The following is a 26,227-nucleotide window of genomic DNA, read 5'->3' as shown; positions in this document are numbered from 1 at the left end:
TCAAATTCTGCCTTGAAAGAAACAATGAAATGATAACAATTCGAAATATAAGCTCTTATTTTTAAATTGAATCGCACGTTAGTGAATTTGCGCATCATTTGTTTATTTATATTTACTTAATTTTTGTTTCTTGCAAGCTCGGAAAGTAAGATGGTCGTTTATAAAATTATTTTGATCCACCGTGGAAATTTTTGTCAGTAAATGTGTTCAATTTTCACATGTTTATAAGGTTGGTAGATTGAACAAAAAAAAAAAAGGATGAAAAATCATCAATTGGAATATTAAAATATCGGAAATGATATTTATTCAACAGCTACTCACTGAGCTTGATTCAACAAGCAAAGAAAGAAATGCATAAATCAATAAATAAAATTCATACCGAAAGCGATGTAGTGGTTTGTTAAAAAAAGCAAGTTTTCGATCGTCACATTTTTGAAAGTTGTATTTGATAATCTCTTTTGCGTTTAATTTCAAAGAAAAAATTTCGAATGCGTTCTCGTTTCTTTAAAAAAAAAAATTTTGCATGCAATTATTTCTTTTTCGACAATTGATGTAGGCAGATCAATCGATCGATACGAGGAATGGAATGAAAATGCAATATATCTTCTTGTTTCGTGTTTCTAACTGGTTCGTTTTTCACAGTAAATAGAATTCCTGCGATAGAGCTGTTGCCTGTAACGTAATAAAAAAGAAATTTCCACGATCCTGAGTTAGATCGATGATAACGTAAACAGTAATATTCAACGTGCTACTTATAATCTCATCACCTCGCACGTCGTTGGAGAATGAAAAAAAAAAAATCAACACATATATGAATGCGAATAATGCAGGTATAACTAGTAGAAAATCATGACACGAAGTTAGGACGACGACGTTTCAATTGGCGTATAATATTTTCATTTCGCTGAATTTCATAATCTTCGGAGATTCCTTTTGCTCTGTCTCGATCCTGCTATCAGCCTCTTGTTCCTCTTCGTCGGCGTCGCCAGTAAGGCTGTTTTACACGGGCCTTTGTGTTGCGACGAACACAATATACAGAATTCCATCGAACAACCCTGTCGCGTACAAGACGCTGTATTCTTTTCACCATTTACCGGACACGCAAACGAACAACCTGGACATCGAACCAGATGCTTCGAAGGCTCCAGGGTACGGGCAGCCTGAAAACATAAAAAAAAAGACATCTGTTAATTTCTCGCTCACGATATTTGATTAATTTTTAGTTTGTTATACTCTACTATCGACAACAAGCAAGTGAAACAACAAAAAACTGTAGAATTCATCATTCAAAAGTGAGAAGTGAGGTACGAAAGCAGCTGTTTGAAAATTCCCGGCCATGATGTTTCCACCTCGCATTTTCAGACCATGTTATCAAGTTTGTTTGAGCAGATACTTCTGTTTTTAACATCAAGTTACCTGCGTACCGAGTGATAGAAGAATCTTCAGCCTTTAATTTCAGAAAAAGTCGAGTATTTTTTTTTTTAATCGAATTCTGAGTATCTTCCTCAAATTCAATATGGCGGCCTGGCCAACATATGATTTGGGACAAATTTCTGTCTTGGCATTATACGTCTGTTTATAGATAAAATTAAAGGTGAATGACAGCAGCGCGAACGGAACACGTAGCTGAATAGTATAAAAACGAAAGTGTCGTTAGGTGTAAGAAAAAAAAACCAGACAGACTTATGGTAATCGAACTCGGTATATACATACATCAATAAACAGCACATTCTTTATACATTTGTAGAGGTAGTCAAGTAGTGCCTAAATTGTATATACCCGCGGAATACGTAACAGAAATGTTTTTTTTTTTTTTTTTTTTTTTTGTTTAATTCTCATCAATGTATCGTGGAATTGGCACATTAACACAATTAAATAAATGCACGTGGAGATACCACGGCTGTAACTATAAATCGTAACGACCGTGGGAGAAGATTCCGTGTTTCAGAGTAAGAATATGTAGCTGCTATACGCAACAGCGTGAATGAAATATTAAATGACAAAAAATAAAGGAAAAAAAAATAAAAAATAAACCATAGAAGCATAATAAATATTCTACAAATGGTAATTCTCAAGACACGAAAAGTTGGATCTAATATCATACAAGAAGCGCGTGATTGAAACTCGTTAGCGGATACATATACAGGATATGGCCGAATCCACGTGTCTAGTAAATAACAAATTAACGGATATTATTCTCACATCAATTGAATCGAACCCAACTTCATTGATTCGCCGCTCACATCAAAAGCGTATTATATAATCCATTTGAAACGCGTGTTATAAAAATCCGGACTATTTTCGTTTGACGAAAAATGACATTATAATATTTATACAAGTGATAAGGACCTCCGGAAAATTTGTAAAAATTAAAATGATCAGAAACTAATTAATTATAGATAGTTGAAGTTACTCCGGTAATGTCTGTAAATAATAGTATCAGTATAAAAATTGTACTCTTATAGAAAAACATTTGCGATTGTATTTTTTTAATACCGCAATATCTCGAAATCAATTAGGTGTGCAAATGAAAAATTCCATTAGAATGTTGAAATAGAATGTTGAAAAATAACTGTCACGTATTTTTTCTTTAATCAAATCAATATTTATTAACAAAGATATAACAATTCGAATTCCGCGTGACGTTATAATCTTACAAATTTTTCACATTGTGACGTCACGCGTTAGTTTCAAACTGCTATATCGTTGTTAGGGAACGTTGAATTGAAAAAAGAAAAAAATACGTGTCAATTATTTTTCGACATTCTATCTGACGATACTAATAGAATTTTTCATTTGCACACCTAATCCACTAGAATGTCTACGGTAAACCAGTACAGAGAAAATTTACTTCCAGGACATGCGACAGCACATTTGACGCCAGCTTTTGACTCTCCCGTCACGTCGCGAGGGGTGGAGAACAATTGTTTATAGGCAATTACTAATGGAATCCAAGGTTATAGGTACGCGTATTATTACTATTATTAATATTAGCATGTTACACAGTGTATAAAAATTCTCTCGAAACGATTTCGTCTATGTTCCTGGGTAATAATTATTTATATACTACTTACAGCAAATCAAGCTGCAGTTCTTAACAAAAGAAAAAAAAAAAAAAAAACTGATGGAATTTAGATTTTTCGTTATGAAGATCGTGTCGTAAAAATGACTCGTATTTACGTCTGATATAGTGAAAATAGGTCCAAATAGTGCATAAAGTTATTTTTGGGTTGATGTTAATTAAGTATAGTTGTGAATAAGGTTCGGTTATTCGGTCTACTGTAATTAATACTTTAATTATTAAATGTAACTGATTGGCGTTGAAATATTCAAGAATTAATAGATTTTCTACTGTTTAGAATTGGTTATCGAGACAGCTTTATAAAACAGGAAAATCTAATATTTCGCAAAACTACTTTATAGAATCACTTCGTCACATGCCATGATAAGAACACAGGATGCAGTTAAATTTGGTCGAATGAATATTTTCCTCAAATGATTGTGAGATACGAGGAATGTTGATGATAGATTAACACGAAATCGTATAGTGACCCAGTAATCCGAGCAACCGAGTATGAATGACAATTGCGGCATGCAATGAGGTTTTAAAATCGCATCATAACGAACAATAAGAAATACGTTGAAACGGAGCTGTCGCAGTTTCTCCGCAACCGAGTTTTCTGTTTTATCAAAGCAAACTTCCGCAATCATGAGGTCCATATACACACGTGTACAGTGTAATATCTCGATGATTGTACGTATGTAATACCTACTTTTATCATTTCAATATTTATCAATGGAAAGACCTGTAGTGAAGGAAACCTGCGGTTGCATATATGATTTTGCGGTCGCATGTATGATCTTGCCCCGCTTATCAAATGGCTAGAAACCTTCTAGCGCTAATTAAGCAATCTAGGTAATAAAAAAATTTAGATAAAAATACTGCCAACGAGAATTTTAGCCCTAAAATACCGTGTACGTATTTTCTATTTATATGTTAAGCAAATTCCACTCTGAAATTTCTTGAACCTAGTTATTCAAAAACTAAATCTACCGCATCGATCGGTACACTAAACTTTAAACAAGACGGAAATTATCGTAAATCATAGATGGCATGAATAGTTAGCGAGCAAAAGTGTATATAAATTTTTTTTTATAATCGTGAAGAAGTGACAACCGGTGGCTGAGAATTGAAAGTCGCTTCTGAATATCTATATAACACTTGAGTATATATAATGATAGAGATATATATTAAAGTTGCGCTGGATTGAAAAATGTCGGCAATTTGTTTAGCCATCTCTATTATATTATACATAGGTATGTAGACACATGCAGACGGCCTTTCACCCATCAGATCGAATGAAGGTAAGGAAAGAACGGCGACGTATATAGTCAAGTATTCCCGTAATTCGATATCCGAGACTTTTAAATCGGTGTCAAGTTACGATTTTTAATTTCGACCGCCGCGAGGATCTATTCGGCTGGTTGGTTGGCTGGCTGCCTGCAGGCCGGCGTTTTTCAACTCCGCTGATCATCGTAGCAGCGAATTTCCGCCGTCGTGCGCAAAGGACTTTATAATAAATATTTTCGCCTCTGTTTCTCAGATATCTATGCGTGTTTCGATCCTTCATACTCTGGTTCGAAATTCCGTCTAAAATATCACAAAGAGCGACTAGATACGAGAAATGTTCTCGGTATCCGCTCCGAAAAGAGAACAAAACAAGAGTAATATGTTAATGATCATAATAATACTGGTTAACAAAAATGATTCAGGACTGATAAATTAACTGACATAATTAAAAACGATCATCAAAGCAGTATTTATTCAATCTGTATATATATATTCAAGTTTAGTACAATGCGGTTGCTAGTATTTTTTTTTACTTTCGGATCATAAGACTAAACTCTAATTTTTTTCAAGCCGAAGATGTTTTTCTAATTTTTACTTTCGGATTTCACGACGATTAGAGATTTACTGTTCTTTATGGGTTTTTTTTTTTTTTTTTTTTAGAAGATTTTCACGGCCTCTGTGCAATAATTTAATATTGTTCAATTTTCTTAACCAATTCTCAATTCCGGATGATTTTCGGATTTCAACTGAGCAAGATGAAATTATATATTGCTTTTGGTCCATAATCGATTAATTTTGATAAACCGGTTCAAAATAATCTTCGAAATATTCCAAATTTTCCGAACCTAATATCAAGTTCCACATATTTCTAGACCAATTTCAAATTTATCTACAACATTCTTCTATATATATATATATACGCTGAAATCAATCACTGATGGACAAAACTGCGATTAATCAATTACAACAAAATACAAATTAAACTTGTATTTTTAATTAAAAACGTAAATAGAACGGAAATTACATTATTCAATTGATATCTGAAGATAAATAAAATTCAAATAAAATTTGTATTTTGTAATCAGAGCGTGATCAAATACGAACAACTATTAATAGCACATGAATTACAAATCGTACAATACTGAATTCAATTCGATTAACGAGTTCCCTTGATTCCACGGCAACGCGTATTTGCCATTACCAAATTCCGAACTCCCGGTATAATTCCCAGAATTCTGCAAAGGTCTCTTGCATTCGTGATATTATTCTCTTTCCTAAAATTAATCAGTATCCATCTCCGTCCCATGTTATTGCTTCAATTAATTTCGCCGGGTGAATATCAATCGCGCTTATGACCCATTCCGCAGCAAAGTTTCACCGCTCAGAGTGCAATTATATCGCTCGAACCGCACTGCGGAGCAGCAACCCGCGTAATTGGTACAATGCATTGCGCTTTGGCCATACGGCGAACGAACGGGACGAACGCTGTTATGGGAGGTGGGTGACAAAAAGCCACGGAGTTCGCCATGCCGTTTGCAACAGGCTGCAGGTTGCCCTTTGTTTCTTTGTTTGGGGTGCGTTCTTACTTTTGTTCTTATTGTCCGCATGCTTATTTTGTTCGATTTTCATAAAACCGTCCCGCTTCTGCATCGAACCTAAAGATCGTGGGAAAGTATCACAAAGCTTCGGATTATTTGAAATTTTAGAACTACAAAGTTCGATTTATAGCTACGCGGAGAAAAATAATATTTAGATAAATTTCACCGAATTTTCTGTAAAATTTATTCAATTGCTCGGAAAAATTCAGGTTTTATTTATTACGATAGTAAAATAATAAATACTTTTCGGAATTCAAACAATATCAATGGATTTCGTAATGTTTGGCTAATACTAGGTAATACTAGGTACGCGACTAAAGTTAATTCTAACTACCCAAGATTTAGAGTCTGAGAAAAAAAAACCATATTTCGTGTAACTATTACATATACATAGGAAAATTCGACGGAAGTATATTTCTGGATTTTCAGGAGGTTTCCCGTTCTTTCATTTCCGAATTTCATTCTACACACGATAGCTTAATATAAATTCTCTCTTTTTCTAAATTTCTCCATACTCCAAAAACTGTCATTATTTTTTCCGTTATATTCAAGATTTCGATGCAGCAAAATATCACAGGATCATCAATTCTGTTAAAAATAAATCGAATAACGGTTTATCGGTTTGTTTATTATAAGTTATTATAATTGTGATAGAGAATCCTAAAGTGCCTGCCAACTAACTAAAACCAAACTGCAGCACGTTCCGTACCAACCTTAAAATTTCGATTGCTATTATATTACACAAAGCTCTACGAAAACCTTTGCTTGTACAATTCATAATATCTTACGATGAAATCGTATCACGGATTAAAAATCAGCCTCTTGAATAAATATACATATTATGTATGTAGAGGATATTTCGATAGAGCGTCACGGCGGCAAATTGCGTTGCGTTGCGTCGACTCACGTCTGATCCTTGTTGCCGGGCGGCCTTTATTGCTACCAACCAAAATTCGGTACATAGATATATAGATATATAGAAACACATACACGCTTGCATATTTGTATCACAAATATCAGAACACAGCTACATGAATACACACGGATCGAAGCTGCTGAGTAGAAGGCAATCTCTGGTTAACCTAACCTAGCCTAACCTAACCTGAAATCCTGGAGCAACGAGTTTCGAGTGTAATGAAGAATTTTTGGCGGGTCATTTGTAGGAGGTATTTAAAACGCGAGACATACATATATATAGGCAATTCCGTAAATTACAGGTAAACGATTAGGTGTCTGTTTCGGTGATTTCGATATCGCATCGTTAAATCAGATGACTCGACTTATAAATTGCATTTTTTTTTTTTTTTTTTTTTTTTTTTTTTTTTTTTTTTTTTTTTTTTTTTTTGTATTCCAATCTTTTTCTTTCGGTTTCGAAATCTTAAAAAACCGCTTCACAGCCAAAAAAAAAATTGTTTCTTCGATTATCGCCGAAGCTCGTCCGTCGGGGATGAATTTCATATTCGGAAAAATCAATCGTTTTAACGTAGATAAAAATAAAACATCGCTAATGAATTTATTTGAGATCAAAAAAATAAAAAAAAATTGATGCAAATCGGAGGGCAAAAATTCGATGATAAAAAGGATATTCGATAAACGGTGAGACGATTCTTTGTAACTTAGTTGGACGCAACAACGTATAAAAATTGCAGAAAAACCGAGATTCCGCCTATAATAATTGACGGAATTGCCCATACACGTATTCATTATACCTGCGACCACACACGTAAATAAACTTTCCGAGACGTGGATACGTGTGTATTATTATACCGAGATCGTGACAGCGGCGCAGCTATAAGGCCTAGGAACCGTCGAACGGACGATCGGCGGTCTGGATGTGGGCCAGAGGCGCTGCGCTGAATCGTCTGTGTACAACCTAAAATAATAATAAGCGATCCCAGCGCTGATATGTGTCGGTATAGGTGTATTATATCACTATTTGGGCCTCCTATGAGAGAAGTCACTGTTTTACCGCTGCTGCGAATGCGGCTGCTGCTGCTGCTGCTGCTGCTGCTCTCTTGTTGCCATGCAATTATTATTTTAGAGTCTGTTAATCTCTAGCTAGACGGCCGCCTTTTCTTGCGCAAGCGAACTGTTGCCGCTTTGATTCGTGCGTGTGTTGTTTTTTTTTTTTTGACGTTGTGTCGCGCTGCTGGTGGTCAACGCGTCGTCAAGTAATAAAAAAAAACAAAAGTAACCGTTCAGTGAGTGAGTCCCTTTACCGACAACATCCCGAAATTTCGAAAAGAGTTATCGGGCGAGAAAATCACGCGTGCTTTCTACATATCGATTACTCTGTGCCACACAGATTCGCTAACGGCCAGTGTTGCCAGATTATAGTTTTTCCCCTAGATTTACGGGGTTTTAAAGTGTCTAGGGGAAAATTTGATATAGAAAAATATTCGGGGACTTTTATTTTGACCTTAAAAGCGTTGAGATCGCGAGTTGTCGTAATAGTAAAAATGGTTTATTCTATTATTATAAATGACCGCTCCTTTAGTTGTAAATGAATTTTTTTTTAATAAAATTTAGTATGTCAGATAAGTTTTGTACAGTAGTAGGATATTTTTTTCCTAAATCATAGCTAAGTTCATCAATGATAATTATTATTTAGTCCTTATTCTAGTTCGGATTTATTCTACGTGTTTCACTTTTCGTGAAATTTGATATTGATTTGCAGACAACAAAATAAAAATAAAGCATCTTAAAATACAAATGTACATATTTAAACAACAACGGAATAAAAATTTGATTTATCAAACCAATTATTTGTGTTTCTTTTGTTCACTGTTCATCAGTATTTGAAAAAACTTCCACAAACAAAAATAAAAAATTACAACAAGAACTAGCTAACGCAGCATTGCAGCAGCAAGGATTTGATAGCAAAAAACAAAACCTCCAAATATCAATTCTGTTCTATTCCTTATTTTATTATTTTGATTATCATTTTTTTTTTTTTTTTTTTTTTTTTTTTAAATCATTATCTCTTTCGCAGCGATTTTTGCTTGAAACTTTCATGATGAGAGCAAAAAACCAGAGAATAATTAAGAGAGAAGAAAAAAACCAACCCAAAGAGAGAACAATCATGTTCATCCAATATCCAAACTTCACGCCACGCGCTCTGGTATACAACGCATTATATATTATAACGGCACGAGGCGCCTGAATTGTACCAATCACTTGTTGCTACCCAGACCGCAGCTATTTTGTGCATCGCGTCGTTTGCTGAATGACCAACAAGAGATATTTTCACGGTTTCACAGGTTGCAGGTTTGAATAATGGATGCGAAAAGTTCGGTGGATGGGGACGGTTAGTGGTAATCCTCTCGCTCACTCCCGGAATATTTATCATGACAAGTTTACGTATGTACATTATGATACGTGTTATACCGACGCGACGCATCAACACCTCCGATTCTCTCTCAATTATTGCACGTATCCATTCACTGTACGTATACTTGGGTCACAAACTATACAACGTACTTAGATATTGACATGTAAAAAGAGGTACACCTAACTCTTTAGACTGTAACTAAATATACAAACTGTGTAAACTCATTTTCAATTCTGCATAGAAATTAAATTGTATTCAATACTGCCCCCAAAGTCTCGTGTGCCATTTCACGATTTATTGCCCGATCATCAGTGGCGGCCATATTGATCAGCAAAGACTCATTCTCAACTGAAAACATGACACTCACAGTATTCACTGACACAACTAATCGATCGAATCAGACGATTCAGTTTTTTTTTTTTTTTGTAACCAGTTCATTCGTCGGTAAGGATGTATAAAAAAAAAAATTTTTTTTTTTTTTTTTTCCTCCACAAAATGCAGCATCATTCGTAAGTGACTACCTCTGTCAAAATGAGTTTAGATTACCGTTAAATAGAAGAAAAAAAAAAAAAAAAAAAAAATTCGACTGGATCGAATCTCTTTTTATTTCTGTGTATAGCTATTTTTACGTCGTCCGCTTTATATATTGTAACCGTACAAGCGCATCAATATTCAACACATATATAAATCCCAACGAATACACATACGCAGAGTTGATATAGCTTGTAAAAAGAACGGGAGAGAAAGAGAGATAGGAAAAGAGTAAACGAAAGAGTATCCTATACGCACACGGAAGAAGAGATAGATGAGATACAAATTACATCGAGACATTTACGTCCTTGGCGATGACGCCAACAGTGCAAAATTCGCATCAAAATTTTCGTCAGGTTTTTAAGCTTACAACTACTCGGAGGTTAGGTTAGGCTAAGTTAGGTTAGGTTAGGTTAGGCAACGATATGATATGTTAAGGTAGGTCGCGATACGATTACGTTAGGTTAGGATGCGATATGATTCGTTGGGCTGAATTACCCACGTCGCGATATGATAGGTTAGGATGGGTCTATAGCTGGGACTTATCACGGCAGGCAAGGAAGACATATTTTTCTGTCGATACCCAAGTATGTATTACTTTACACTATGATGGCATCTGGTGAGAGGATCGGGGGACCGAGAAAAAGAAGGAGAAAAGGGTTAGAACTGAGAGAAGAGGGGAAGGGAGGCGAAATTCGGTATATAGCCGACGTCGCGATCGGAATCGCTTATAGAAATTAATCCCAGTGTTAGAGGGGTTCAAGTCCGATCCAGTCAAAACAACACGACCTGGTCCGGACTAGCGGCAACGGGGGAGACTGCGAACCGTTCGAAAGTCCTTGATCAGGACTGTACTCCACTGTATGGTTCGGTATGATAGCTATCATCCTGCTTCCCGATGCCTGCTGGCGGTTACCAGCTATAGTAATGCATTGATCATTTTTATGTTTTATCTTATAGATACGCCTGCGTCATGATTACCTACGGAGGTGTGGGGTGCTGGTGTATTCTGATGTTTACAGGTTATTTGTTTTTAAACCAGACGATTAATGGTTGATTATTTGAAACACATGAGGTTATAATCAAGTCATATTATAGAAACCATTTACACGTTGCGAATTAGTTGGAACTAAATCGGATTTGTTTCAATTTCTTTGTCTATGTCTTTGTTTTGCACACGTTGCGTTTTCTAAATCCGAAACCACATGGCGATACCGCCGGACGTGAAATTACAGGAGATATATATATATCGTAGCATTATACATATTCACGCTATCGGCAGAAAAGCGAAGCAGCAAAAAAAAAAAACACAATGTGAAGGAACAGAACAAAACGCAAAAACGAAATCGTTTTTTACTTCTCACCAGTTTCCAATCTCTTGCACGCGATATTTCGCCGCGGTGGCTTTATAATTTTAACAATGCATGTCATGCATATTGCCGACCATACACATTACGTACGTTCCATATTTTATACACACAGATTCGTATTCAACCGCATCATGCAACCCAGGGCCAAAAATCCTGTCAGTCACTTCTGTGAATCACTCTCGGGTATAGGTTGAGTTAGGTTAAATTAGCCATATATAATTGTACACAATTTCGAGTTTCTTCTCTATCCTCATTCTTATACGAAGTTGTTAAAAAATATATCTGCTGCGATCAGAAACCCAAAAATTTCTCAAGTGTATCTAGTATCTTAAAAACAAAATACGTAATAGGGTAAAAATAAATTTTATTGAAAAAAAAAGTTGTGAATAATATTTTTATAGTCGTAACGAAATTGTGAGATACGAGTATGGAAAAATCGCAGCAAAATCGTGTGGTGATCGCGCAGCAAAACTGGTCGATAATATGCATGTAGATAATAATCTAAAAAAGCAAAACACTAGTCAGGAGTCAGGAGAAAACGACGCGGCGAACAGGTCTACGACAATGGGCACAGTTATAATTATACCATGGACCGGTTGTAGTTGCATGGTAACGGTTCGTCGCTGTAAAAATAACTGTCAAAATGCAAAATAAATTTTAGACGACTTCAAATTTTTTCTTCTTGCTTTTACTACGAATCGAAATAATTCTAACATCGAATTGCAAAGAACTCTAACTATGAGAGAGAGGAACCTTAGAATCAGTCTGACAATTGGTTTCATTAGCTTGAGAAAGTTATTCTATACACACCATATGCGGTGAAGATTTGTTTACTAAAGCACTAAGAAAAATAGTTTGAGCTTGCTAAGCAGGCATTGGTGTATTAGTGTGAGGAAAAGACTTAATTATACGACGAGTTCACGAGCCTAGGCATAGATTTACGATATTTAGAGATAACCCAGGACCCTTCGTGAGCAGATCCTCTGACGAAGAGACGCTTAGGGGAAACCTAGGAATGTCTGTTCCATGTGTACTCAAGCCCAACATAATGAAGCAACTCTTCGCAGGATGAAAGAGAGAATGCTGCCAAGTGCTACCACAGCTAGACTACAAGTCATGTCAACTTCACGCAGTATGACGATTCATCCTGCATTACACTGAATTCAAAGATGAAAAAACACTTGACAGTGTTTTGATTAAGAAACCTCAGATCCTAAGTTCCAATTTCCGGATGAAATTCAATTAATACGGAGAGAAGAAACGAGCAGATTTTACTCCAATCCGCAGGAAAAGAGGGACACGTGAAGGTTTTTCGTAAAAAATGTCCACGTCGACTCTATTTTTTACTATAAATGTAACAGATTTTAGTCTGCACGCAGTGGTTTTCACTGTTTTTAGAGTAAATTCTGCATTTTATAAAGTATATTTTACCGATAGACCTGATGTGTCCCTTTTTCCTGCAACTTTCTGTAGAATCTGCTCATACATTCTCTCCGTGAAGTTTCACTAAATTTTATCGATTAAGTTAGCGATCAGTTGAAACATTTTTTTAATTGAAGTGTTAACACTAGATCCTAAAATGGTGTTTTTACGGCATGGGCATTGAAAAGTCCACTTTTTGTGGCAGTTTTCGTTCCGTAAAGTGACGCTTTATACGGCAGCGAACAAAGTTGCGGAATAAAGTCTTTATTCCGCAGTTTTGATGCGCAGTTCGAAGTGCGCATCCCAAACTGCCGAATAAAGTAGCTTCGTCGAACGGATCGCGACATAACCTCACTCTTCGTTTTGCTTTTCAATGCCCATACCGTGAAAAATATTGTATGTGGCATGCCCGTAAACCGTTTTTTGGCTCGGATAATTTCAGTACTCGCTTCCGGCTCGCCTACAGCTCGTCCTGAAATCTTTATCCTTGCAAAAAAAAAAAAAAACAGGCGGTTTACGGGCATGCCACATAAATAGCTATTATTGAATCAGATTGCTTGAGTTTTCACTTTATTTTCCAGTACCTCGAGAATAAGCTCTGAACTTCCTTCTTTCCCTTGATATTAAAGATTTCTAATCATCCTGACAGTGAAGTGATCATTAAATTTCCTGACTCTCCGCCAAACTTTCACGAATAACCTTGGAGTTTTCAATCTTTTTCCAGTGTTTCATGAAGTTGCTATTAAAGCATCCGTGAAACTTGCACTCATCGTCTTACCCAGATATTCTCCACCATTCGCAAAATCCTAAATCAATCTTCTTGACAGTTTTTCACTGCATTGTCCGAGCACCGTGATCGCGAAGCTTTCCTTTCGGAGGTTCAGGACAAGGGTATCTAATAAATAATTAAGCTAACGCTGTTAGCTTAGCAGTTAGGATAAAGCCGAGCAGGTACCTGGCAGTCCTCTTCCCAACTCTTATTTACAGTTCCGTTATTATCCTTTTGTGAGGATTCCCTGCCACAGCCCCGAAAGCCCACGGCTGAAGCTTTATTGTTGAAAGCTTCCAGGGTATTGAGGAAATCTACCAACCACTTTATACCTGAGGCCTCTGGAAAAGTAAAGGTATTGCCCTAGTATCTCAGTTTTCGTACCTTTCCTCGAAGGTTTTAATGCGCTTTAATATTCCTATCTATACCTGCCTGTCCATCTTTTTCTACGCTTCGCTGCAGTCGTTCCGTTCTGCCAAAATATGTTTTAAGGAAATTACTTCAAAGATTTACTTCAAATTTCAAATTATTCATTAGTGGAATTCTAACGTTTTCATTTTAGACTAATTGATAAAAAGTTAAACTTCATTTTATTCCTTTAAATGTACATAGATTCAACCAAATAAATCTCCTCATGTAATTTTGTATGTAATTTTTTTTTTTCACACTTTATTTCATTCAAGAAAATGGCAATGTTCTATATTTTCAACTAACCGTTCACACGTAAATCTGTGCAGTGTCGGGAAAAATTTTCATAGAATTTGAAACTGTTTTTTTTTAGAGCAAACTTAGTTGAATGAGGTAGTAATTAACTCATGTACAAGGATTTATCTAAAGGAATAAAGCGGACCGTCAACTCATTTGTAATAGATATGTATCATACAGGTATAACCTGTAGGTCTTAATCCCCTGATTTCACGATGAATTATTGTCTTCGACAAAGAGGACAGGATTTTAATCGTATCCACGGGGTATCGGTGGTGACCATAATGAGCGAGTGAAAATGATGGTCGGTTTATGAATGTTATCTTTACTCTCGGTGTGCCCGAGGGTGTGCCTAATCCAACCTTTTTCGAGATTAGGACGATCCTTCTGGTCACAGTTGTCGTTTCATTCTCTTCCAAGGGAACCTCGGGCTGCAAGAACAACCCATAATTTACCGGGTGACCAAAAATGTCCAAGAAAAACGAATTTCAGGAATATGAAATTTTCGATCAATCCGCATATTTATTCGTACGAAGTTTCTTATAACGGTGCTAAAGAAAGACAATGATCAACAAAAATATCGAGAAACGAGACATTAATGAATATTCACTAACTAAACTTGCTAGTTTTTAAGTCTCACATTTTTTTCAAACACCAAAACTGTCAGCTTTAACTCGTTTGATAAATGCTGGCGTTAATTTTCATTAGAAATTGAATAACGTTAATTTCGAGGAACCAGATTTTCGTACATTCTGTCTTCTGCCTTTTTCAAAGCTGACGTGGGAAAATTTTTCGCGCGTATGTATCGCGACCCGAGATGCAAGAGAAAGGAGACAGAAAGATCACAGAGGTGTTTTGTTTCAACCGCAGTGCAGTAGCAGCGGTACGGTGAAATTTTTAGTTCCCACAGCATCGTTTCAGAAAAATTTTTGGAGCTTCACCAATATGCTTTTTCTCCCTTTTTTCTCACTCGATTTCACATTCTTTTTTCTTTCCGGCCTCGCCGTCTAGTTTTTTTTTTTCCAATTTCATCCACACATACATTCTTTTTTTTTCTCTCCGTCTCTCCCTTTTTCTATCATAATTTATTCTACACATCTGATTTGTTTCATTCATTTTTTTTTTTTTTTGCTCTCTTTATCTGCCGAGTATCGCATTAGGTATATATCTTTATATAGATATGCGATGTACATAATACATTATACTGTTATATACACCGGGGATAATAATTAACCGGCATGCAACGGGATAATTATTACTATCAATCATTCTATACGAAAGGAGGCGTGTCCTCGTTAATTTCGCGAGTTTCGAAAGGAAAGAGAGAAATAAAAGAAATCGCAAAGACTAACAAAAGAAAGAAATAATCACCAATAACAGAAACAACACCAAGGATGATAATAATAATAAATATGGTGTATTAACGCGATGTAGCAGTCCTACCTTTACCGACCGAGTAAATTCATCCGTTTAGTTCCTATATCAAATAAAAAAACGGACGGAATGGGTAGAAAAGTCCCTCAAATATGCACTCTTTTGCCCTGAAAATGCGGGAATAGCAACGCGTTTCAAAAAACCACACATTTTTTTTTTACGATTCTCGGAATACCTATGAGTAACCTTCCTCGATTCCGCTATGAAAGAGCTATGCACCGTCGAAATTTCAACCCATTTCGTTCGTTTGTTTATTTAATGTAAGAAGGAAACAAATGAGTTCGCTCGGTCGGTAAAGGTAGGACTGCTAAATCGCGTTAATGATCATACATAAATAATTTTCACACAATTGCATATACGATACTGACAATGATAATGTGTTCATATAGTATATTTAAATTGTTGTTATAGGCAGAAACGCGAATGGATATTACACCTGAATGCAATGATTCTTGAAGTTGCAAAGATAACAAGGCGAGGCTTTTAACGAGGGAGGAAAAGAAAGAGAACCTGATACTAGCCAGTTGCTAAGGGCGTAAGAAGCGCGCAGATTCGTCTGCATGATAGGAGGCACCGCGTGGTGCGTCGCTGCGTTCGAAATTCGAACAGCGATCGAGTGTGGCGCGGGCGTGCGCCGCTGAACGGTCCAAGAGCGAGATGTGCGCGCGCAGCGCTGCAACCGAGGCCATGCAGCAGCCACGCCACCGAGGTTCCCGCCATCTTTTTCCCGCGCTCAGCTCAGCGTGCGCGTCTCGTTCGCCACGACATTTCAGCGATCATTGAGCTTCAACGACGAGACGAGGAAAAAAATGACAGTCAAATTTTCGTATTTTGTGGAACTAGATTTATTTCAGGTCTTATTTTCATTCTTACGATAGCGGGAAGTTTATTTCGGATATGAATAGAATCCGACAACTGTAATAAAAATTACGAAAGTAAATACATGTGCAGTACGATTAGTGACGTTGCGATTACGTCATTAAGGATAAATCATAATTTCGAATTCCCGCCTTTAAAATCCGTTACGTGCAAAAATGTCACACGTGAGATTTTGACTTCAAATATTGCGAAACTCAAAATTTGAATAAATTCGGTTAAGCTCTCAAATTGTCACGATTTGAATAAAATTATAATAGAAGATTCTTTTTCCTGCTACTCAAGATCTCATTTCTAACAGTTTTCTTCCGTTACCGCGATTGTGATAACACTTTACAAGTAGGCATTTGCTAAGGCGAAAAATATATTCTATTAATTAGCCACATTCTTGAAGTATGCATGTACAGCATTATGATAATTACAGTTGCAGACCGAAGGTTCGAATATTTACTTTTTCCGACAATATTCTTCTCCAGGTTAAATGCTTTGTTTTTCTTTTACGAAAAAGTTGGACAAGTAGGCACTATTGAACACAAAAATAATGAAAAAAAATTAAAGAAACACAAACAGAAACTAGTGAGTAAATTGAAGACGTATAAAATATTCAGCGTACTGGTAAAATAATAACTATAGTATAGAGGTATGAAATTGGCGGCAAGGTTAGACGTATTCAGAGGTGGGGAGAGAATTGAAAAAAGGAAATACATGCGAGCGCACCCTTTCGCGCGCACGTGTTTATATTATTGAAATTGAGCCAGCACGACGATATTCGATTGCCTTGGTTTCTTGAGGAATTTTTATTCGCTAACTTTTCTCTTTTTCCCCTCTCTCTTGATTCTTTCTCTTTTTTTTTTACCTCTTATTGGTAGAAATCAGTTTGGCATCTAATTTAACGTTCATGTAATATGGACGAGTAACGGATTTGTTGTTTGATTTTTTTTGTTTACGGTTGTTGTTTTTTTTTTTTTTTTTTCCATTGAGAATGTAGAAGAAAAAAGAAAAAAAAATCGAAGAATAGAAACCGTACACCTTGAAATAACTACGCAACAACGATAAAAAAAAATAACGGTGGTACGTATGGTTCGGAGGAACTCTTTAAAACCAGAATGACGTAAAGAATAAAAATAAAACAGCGCAACGTAGTAAACAGAAAGAAGATCGCATAGGATTCACCCAAACGAGAACCCGAAGTAAAAAATGAGAAATCGTAGAGAATATAGATTTGAAAAAATCATCATGATACATATTAAGAGATAAGGAGTGAATTTGAAAGATATAATTGAGGTAAAAAAAAAAAATAAAAAATAAATAAAAATAGGCACCGAATCGCTTCTTGTTGCTAAGCGGACAGAGAACGGCGGGAAAAAGCGTGTAAAGAGTTTACGTGCGTGTGTATATATGTGTGCGTGTGTGTGTGTGGGTCTGTGCCATCGTCGTCGTCGACGTTGGTGGGGCTGCCGTTGTTACTGCTGCTGCTGCTTTTGGGGCCCCGTCGACCTAAGTAAATGGAATTTATCACGATTGCGTCTAGACAAACTGCGAGCGGGAAAAGTAGAAGGGAAGAGAGGGGGTGTGTGAACAATCTAAAAGGGAACGAGAGGCTAAGGGGGGAGGGATAAAAGTGATTCGCTCGCGGTGTAATCCAGGTCGATGTGAGAACGATGTGTACATCCGAAAGAATAAAAAAAAAAAAAAAAAAAAAAAAAACAACTTACGAGATAAATCGAGAGAGTAGAGGAGAGAGATTTTGGCAGAAAACAATGAAAGATGGAATTAAGGAAGAAGAAAATTTGAATGAAAAATTTGATCATACAGCTACTACAACGACGTTGTGAAGAAAAAAAAACTCGTTGTGTTTTGCGTGTATCAAAATTTCGGACCATGCGCTTTCGGCTCGCGAATAATAATCACATGGCGCACAACACACAGGAACACACATACAAACCCACGCGCACACACGCATGGCACAGAGTCTTCTCGTGTGTAACAAGGATCGCGAACGACCTCTTGAGAGGCCGGATGGTGTGCTGCGCATAGCAACAGAGGAGCGCGTCGTGCGTCCTCCCCTCCCTCGATTCTCTCCTCCACGTCCTTCTCACAGGAGTGACGCTGCTCGCCAGCCTCGCTAACGGCGAAACGGCGAGCGGGATTACCGAGAGAGGCAGGAGAGAAAGACGCTGCCGCTGGCCATCATCACACATTCGGGTACCTCTTTACGGTCTTTTACCCCCCCCCCCCCCCCCCCCGCCCCTCCTCGCTCCCTCCCTCCCTCAACCCAACCCTTTGCTCATAGCTTCGAACGACGACCAACGCAACGCAACGGCTTCGAGATGATTTGAGCGGAGAGAATAGAGTCGCTGCAGCATGCGCAGGATAATGCGTAATATGTTGGGTTGTATGTGTTGTAATACTTGTGGAGGGAAATTCAGCGACGTTCGTTAACCTTTCAGGATGGTGCTGACAAATAAATGTTTTGGCAATACGATCGATACGATTTGTGTAAATTTTAAATGTATGGTAGAATAAAATATCGTCATATCTGGACGAAATGTGTACAGAACAGCATTTTGGACGTTATTTATATGTTTACCTGCGGTGGAAAATTTGCGGAGATTTATTTTCTCTCAAATTATACGTTCATCGATTTCAAAGATGTGGGAAAAAAGTTTTCGGACGAGTCGGCGAAAGTTTCCAAGACCAAAAATTTACGGGGAAGGTTTTATTTGTTTACATAAGTGCAAATATCGGAGCATTATAATTTTTTTTTAAATTGGACCCTGCGAAAAAATGTCGAGGTTGAAAAAAATATACAATTTTCTTGCTAAAGGCCACAATCAGACTTCCAACTATTTCTCCGCAGTTAGATCATTATACGACGAATACAACGGACATCGAAATATTTAATATTTGAATATGTTTTGTTCTTCTCCGAATTTTAAAATCTCATGTTAAATCGCGGAATATGAATGAAGCGCGGCGGAAGTCGATGACGGTTATGCATAATACTCGCATTCTCAATGCTTGAATATTACCCAAAATATGACTGGTTGTTGTAATTCGAAATCAAGAGAGATATGAATTCTGTTTAAAATACTTGTTCCTGTGAAATACTTACAAGATTAAAAATAACATACGAAGATCGTACCTAAACAACCGATTTTCACTCTATTATAAGTTGATTAAAATCTTTCGTTTCTCGAGTCCTTACTGGGTCCGTGATTTTAGAAAAGAATTCGAAATTTGAATGTTTGTGAAAAAAAAAAAAGGAAAAAGAAAAACAAAAACAACAAGCGTAGTACTATCCCATAATTTTTTCCCACCTAAATAAGTAAGCACAATTTCGCATAGTTTCGAAATTCATTGCTATTGCAGGCGGTTTCGTTTCGCGCGCCAGACTCGTGACCGCTGAGTAAAGAGAGGTAAAAAAAAAAAAACAAAAAAAAAAAAAAAAAACATGGACGAGTAAATTTGACGTTGATGCAAAATAAATAAATAAAAAAAAAAAAAAAAAGAAAAAAAAAAAAAAGAAACCCGACAAAACGAAAGAATTCAAATAAAACAATCGAGACGCGGACAACAAACAGCGTCATCTAACGCCAAACGCTGCGCGGTTGTTTTGCGCGCGTCGTCACGTGATGTAAACACGGCGAAAGCTGAAGAGGCGCTTCTCTTGGCCAATACAAGAACGCGATGCGATGAGGAGCGGTACACTGAGTAAGGAATCGCGGCGTAACGCCCGCGCCGTCACGAGTGGTTGGCCATAGTGGTCCGTCAACGAAAGTAAACATCACAATGAATGTATGCAACAGTACAGAGAGACCGTTGGTCCAACGTACTAATTGTAAGTTATAAGTAAGTATCTCTAATACTACGTGAGCGTTTGAATAACTACGATGACGAATCGTCGTTGGACCGCGAACAGTGATCAACCGTTTGCTGTAGGAATGGTTTCGTTTTTTTCTTTTTTTTTTCTCTCTCTTTATTTCTTTATTTTTATGAGTAGATCGAAGTGACGTTTGACCGGATAGCTTCTTTTTTTTTTATCTTGTGTTTGTGTATGCCGTTAATTTTGTGTCCGACAATGTCTCAAGAACGAATCAACGGATTTTTATGATCTAGGACGCGATCGACGCGGTTCTTCTTGCTTTAGAAGTTGTAGAGTTTTGAGCAAAATCGATAAAGATAGTCCCGAGTTATTTGCAAAAATTAACATTTCTTTGTGAGATTTTTATTTTCACAAGTAAGTGGCGTGCCGGGTTATAGGAGTTCCGATTAACTTCAATGTCGATTTTTTCAGATCCCATGAGAAGCAAGGAAGAAAAAACATTGCCGATTTGAAATGAAAATTATCTGTAAAAAATTACACTCAAATGCAAAAAGGAATTGAAAACAAAAAACACAGACTCGACAAATTTGTATTTTTTTTGCCTTGAATTATTTCCCGACAGTTTTCCTGCTGCAGTATTCAAAGAAACGTAAAAAAAAGATTCGATCTCTTACGATTTCATTGATCACAGATTATAGTCCGACAAATATGAAATTTTTTTTGACTCTTCTCTACTTTGTTTTACTTATTCTGGAAAGTCGTTGTCTGTGCGTTTCGACATCCTATTTTTTGCTCGATTTATTTCTTTGTCTTTCTTTTTGCAGGCCGCAGATTTATATTCGCACACACACACACACACGCACGTATAACAGTGACGTGTAGAAAGTCTCGGCATCATATGCAGATCATCATCATCATCATCATCATTGTGGTCGCGCGGGTTGAACTGGCGATTTAATAGCGTTGCTATGCGAGCCGACAAACATTATATACATATATATGTATGTATAAGAAACCGGTAAGCTTCCGGAAACGAGATGATGGTCGATAAAATAAAACCGCGAATGATTGCGTGCGAAAATAACGCAACTTCTGTCTCTTCTCTTCACCTTCTCTTATTCGCGTGACGATGAACCGGCGAAAAATACGAATTTCATACATAAATAATTTATTTATCCGTTCGTGATAAAGACAGCGGTTTGAATAAATTCTATAGGAAAATATTCTATACAATGTATAATTTAAAAAAATATGTCAAAATATTAAAACTTTGGAAAAAAAATGTCGCACAAGTTTTGTAAAATGGATTCAATTTTGCATTAGAGTAGAAAAAAAAAAAAAAAAAAAGGATACCAAAAGTGGACTCAATTTATTCATTAACGCTCCAACATTCGAAATGAACAAAATTTTGTTAGTTCCTTTAATAAACCGTGAGACTTTTTATTGTAAAATGGTATGCGAATAAAAAAAAAAAAAATGACCAAACTCAAAAATGTAACGCGAAAAAATTTCAACGTATTCAAAACACTGTATGTTTAAAATATATTTGAAGCGAGAAGCCTCGGTTGAGTCTGCATGTGTAATATAATATTCGTCGAGTCATAATAACGGAAAATAACAACGATCTTACGGTACAACATTTTTATACAGTATTCTGGGTTTCTCAGAATCTTCTGAAATACAAACAGTGTGCTTAAACAATCTCGGAGTAAATAAAATTACGATAATAATAATGATGACAATGACGATATCGAATTGTATAATTTTTTTATGTTTTGCGTATGAAAACAAAGGCAAAAAGAAGTTTAGTCACGTTTTGAGGAGTGTTCAGTGGAATTAAAAAAAAAAAGCTACTAACAATAAATAAAAATAAGTATACTAATACCAAGTGAAAATACACAAGTACTTTAGTAACAACCGTATAACTAATTGAAGTCCAATTTCTGTATGCAATTTGAAAACGTAGCCCTAAATTTATTTACAATAATTTGTAAGACGATATAAAAAAAATTTGTATTGAAATTTATATTTTTTTTCCACCACCCTTCTTCTTTCCGCAATACTTGTATGAATTTTTATTTTTTATTTTACTCTTATTAATACTAACATGTCCTTTATTATAATATTCAAGGATTTGAAGGAGAAAAATGTATGTTCGCAACATTTTAAAGTTAGCAAAAGTTGGCGAAACTATCCCGTAATTACCACCTCGGTTGACCCTAAAAAATAATAACAGGTGCAAAAGAAAAAAGAGAGAAAGAAAAAAAAAACATAAAAAAAAAAAAATAAAAATAAAACAAAATAATAATCTGTAACACCACAGTCTGGTTTTTATAGCTTTTGTGTTAGCCGTCGCCAGTTTTACTGGAAGAATATAAATGTCCTCGGAAATTAGAAGGCAGAATACCAGTTTTCGCGGATTATGGTTATAGGTCAGGGTAGGTTAGGTTAAGCACTGCAATCTACTCGGTATACACCTGGTTCTATTCTTTTCTGGTTCTGGTTATGGTTCTGGTTCTGGTTCTGGGCTGTCCGATTACCGAGAGCAGGTGAGGTCGCCAGAGCTCAATTATTCATGGTAAAGCAGGTGATGGATGCCTGGAACGAAGTGGTTTCAAGATACGTAGATTGGTATCTGGCTTATGGTTACGTGCATATATATATATATATATATACACCAGGAAACGAGTGCCAGATGCGAAGCGATTCGAAAGTCGATTCAAAATTATCGTTTTCCAAGTTTAAATAAAAAATGATATCAATGATATCATAGTTTCGAGTTTCGATTAATCGGGGATTGATCGCAAATTCGAAATTCAAAATCATATCTACATTTTCTAACAGCATTTTTCTGTAGATATATTCATTTTAACATTGACTCGAAAAATGTGATGAAAATATTCTTTTTAAACAATTTTTGTTCAAAGACAAGTTAAAAAAACAAGACGTACATACGATTTAATACAAGTTTTAAGGTTAAATATTTATATCAGGCTGAAGTTTGTAAGGTTATCGTGATAATGCATATTTGAAAAAAAAAAAGTCGTTATTTTGCAACTTTAGGATTATTTAAAATTTAGTAAACTGTTAATACAGCATCAAGAAATTCAAATTTTGTAAATTCAACTTCTTCCGGTATTCCAAAGTTGCAAAATAGTGATTTCTGTTTCAACGTTTCGATATATTAACGTAACTAACTTCAGCCTCGTAAATATTTGAGGTTAGAAAAGAGACCACAGTTTCGCAAAAATTGAATAATAGCTTGGCTTATTTATCTGTTGTATAATGTAACATAAAAAATACCAACTCAGGTATTATTATCATCAAAAAATATTTCCACTTTATATTATAACAATCGTTTCTGAATATTGTAAAAACAAAGAAAAAAAACGATGGTTCAACGATTTTCCCGCCCAAATTCTCAATTCCCGCGCATGGAACAGGCGGCAAGCGATCTCGTCGAGGGAACAGCAAACGATAAAAATATAAACTCGTTTCAATATTCGAACGCCAACCGCGTTCGCGGCGGCCTTGGCTAACATCGGCTGAAGCAGCAATCAGCTGGTCTATCGGTGTCAGCTGTTCACTAGTTCACCTCTTTCTCTCTCTCTCTCTCTCTTTCTCCCTTCTCTCTGTCCTCTCCAACAACCTACAGCTGCTGAAGTATGCCATGCATGCCTATATCTCGTAGGTACATCGTGATTCTCGGCTACATAATTCATTCCGCCGGATCAAAAGTTGCTCGTACGTTTTTTGAACTTATCATACATGTATACTGTTAGAAATTTTTTTTTTCAAGTTATGATTAATACGGACTTACGTATTGTTGAACGTCGTAAGTAAAGCGATGAAAAATAATTGGTATATAATTGATAGTTTTTTGATAAACTTTTGAACCGTAACACATATATAATATATATATATAAAACATCGGAGAATTTAATAGTTATGAAAAATTGTAACGTAATGTTAACATTTTTGTAGTTTCAAATATTTTCACAGAGTTTCTTTCATCGAAAAATCCGAATCTAGAAAAATACTTGTAAAAAAGCTCTACGGTTATTTGATTACTCTTAAAACTATAAATAAAAACACACTGTAACTCAAATTGCTCCAAGTATCCTTCATTTACTCCAAAAAAGAAACTCCTAAAAATTCGTATAATTTTAGACCGTCCAAGCTCTAGCCCCCCCCCCCCCCCCCCCCCAAATCGAATAGCAGATTGTATGATCGTAAGTACAGATTTATTCGAAAAACTGATGAATCCGGTTATCGATACTAATTCATTGAAATTTCCGAGTAATAAATTAATCTAAAACCCTTTTGAATCCAAAAAGTATCGATTATGCGATTTTTTTGAAAACATTGATAAGTCAATGGACAGTAAAAAGTGCCAAACCATCAATCTTTCGCAACTTTATAAAAAAAATATTCTGTGAAACAATTGTTACAATATCGATGATTTTACTTGAATTTATAAGAATGCGAATAAATAAGAGATTCAACTCGAAAATCTGTGAGAACTGTTGGTCCAACTGTTGGACCCGTAAGAGTAATGCACATTTTCTTTTACTCCTCGTCATAAATAAGCATGTTCATGCATCATCAAGTCTTGCTATCCTCCTAATACCCAAAAGCGAAAATTTATGCACTATTTTAATTTTTTATTCATTTCATAAACTGTATAATATACATTGTTGTATGTTAATAATATATACTCTCACTTATATCGTCGACTCGATATTCCTTGACTTCGTAAATATTTATTTTACTAATATGAGGGGCCCCAGAGAAACGTAAGAATATTACTTAACTCATGCAAATAACGTCATGCAGAATTTTTTTTTTCTCTCCTTTTTTCATACAATTTCATATAAAACGTTGTTAATTGTCGAGTGGATAAATTTTTAACGATAAAATCTAGTGTGGGGAGTCTCTTGTATATATGCATTACATTCATCATTTTTTTTTTTTTTTTTTTTTTTTTCCAAATCATAATTACACCTTGTTGTTGCAGACGTTGATGAAGACACTCCTTACACTACGTTTGTACGAATGACAAATCAAACTCGTACGTATACAATATTCATAAAAACGAAAGAAACGTGCTGGGTATTATGTAATATAAGCATATACAGTAGATATAGGATGTTTCTAATAATGATAATGATCATTTGTAAACATACGCGATGACTGCATGTTCAAGTGGCGCTCGTAAGGAAGGTCATGATTGTCTTTACACGAGTATAGCCTTGAAGCTCGGTGAAAAGTAGAGAGAAGAGAAAGAGAAAGAGAGACACCGAGAGGGGGGGGGGGGGGGGGGGGGGGAATCTTGCATTTCAATTCGGAAGAAAAAGAAGAGAGAAAAAATTTTTAAAAGACTAATCTTCCTCGCTGAATTTCCATCTACAAACATGTGTACGATGTGGCATATAATTTTGATTGATTGATGATTATATAAATACCGTTATATATATATATATATATATATATATATACATGACATACAACATCATATATATGTATCAAGTATGTAAATATATTCAATACACATATGAAATTATTATGAGATCGAACGTCGAGGAGACGATGGTGTTAACTTTTTTTTTTTTTTTATTTTACAAATCATCTTCAGTTACGATAATTTATTCGTATTTTTGTCTTTCTTTCATTTTGTTTTTTCTTTTCTTTGCTTTGCTTTTTTTTTTTTTTTTTTTTCTTCTATCACGCGGCGTAATGTGCCCAACGTCAAATAGTACAAATCTTACACAAGATTTGTGAATTTTATCGATCTTTGTGACCTGCACCTACGAGCGAGCGATCATTTTTCACGACCGATCGAAGCTGAAGAAACAGAAAAACGAAAAAAAAAAAAAAAAAAAAAGAATAAGAAAAATAAAAATAAAAAGGAATTTACCGCAGAGAACGAACTCGCTAATAGACGATTAAAATTTATGAAACCAGTATTTCCGCCCACGTTTTGTTCCACATGCTGTATTTACATGAGGTGTATC

At 35.8% G+C, this 26,227-nt stretch overlaps 1 protein-coding gene across 1 annotated transcript in view; it reads right to left on the bottom strand.

Annotated features, from left to right (window-relative positions):
- Positions 1-285: 285 nt before the first annotated feature.
- LOC124411656 (F-box only protein 43-like) overlaps positions 286-26,227 on the bottom strand; it is a 44,329-nt gene continuing 18,387 nt past the window's right edge. The window contains exon 2 of the mRNA XM_046890910.1: positions 286-1,160. Within this exon, the coding sequence (XP_046746866.1) occupies positions 912-1,160 (249 nt within the window). The 3' untranslated portion in view covers positions 286-911. The remainder of the gene's footprint in view (positions 1,161-26,227) is intronic.

The sequence above is a fragment of the Diprion similis genome, chromosome 10 (assembly GCF_021155765.1).
Source record: "Diprion similis isolate iyDipSimi1 chromosome 10, iyDipSimi1.1, whole genome shotgun sequence".
NCBI classification, from domain to species: domain Eukaryota; kingdom Metazoa; phylum Arthropoda; class Insecta; order Hymenoptera; family Diprionidae; genus Diprion; species Diprion similis.
The sequence above is the reverse complement of the archived record's forward strand: the minus strand, read 5'-3'. Positions and strand labels throughout refer to the sequence as shown.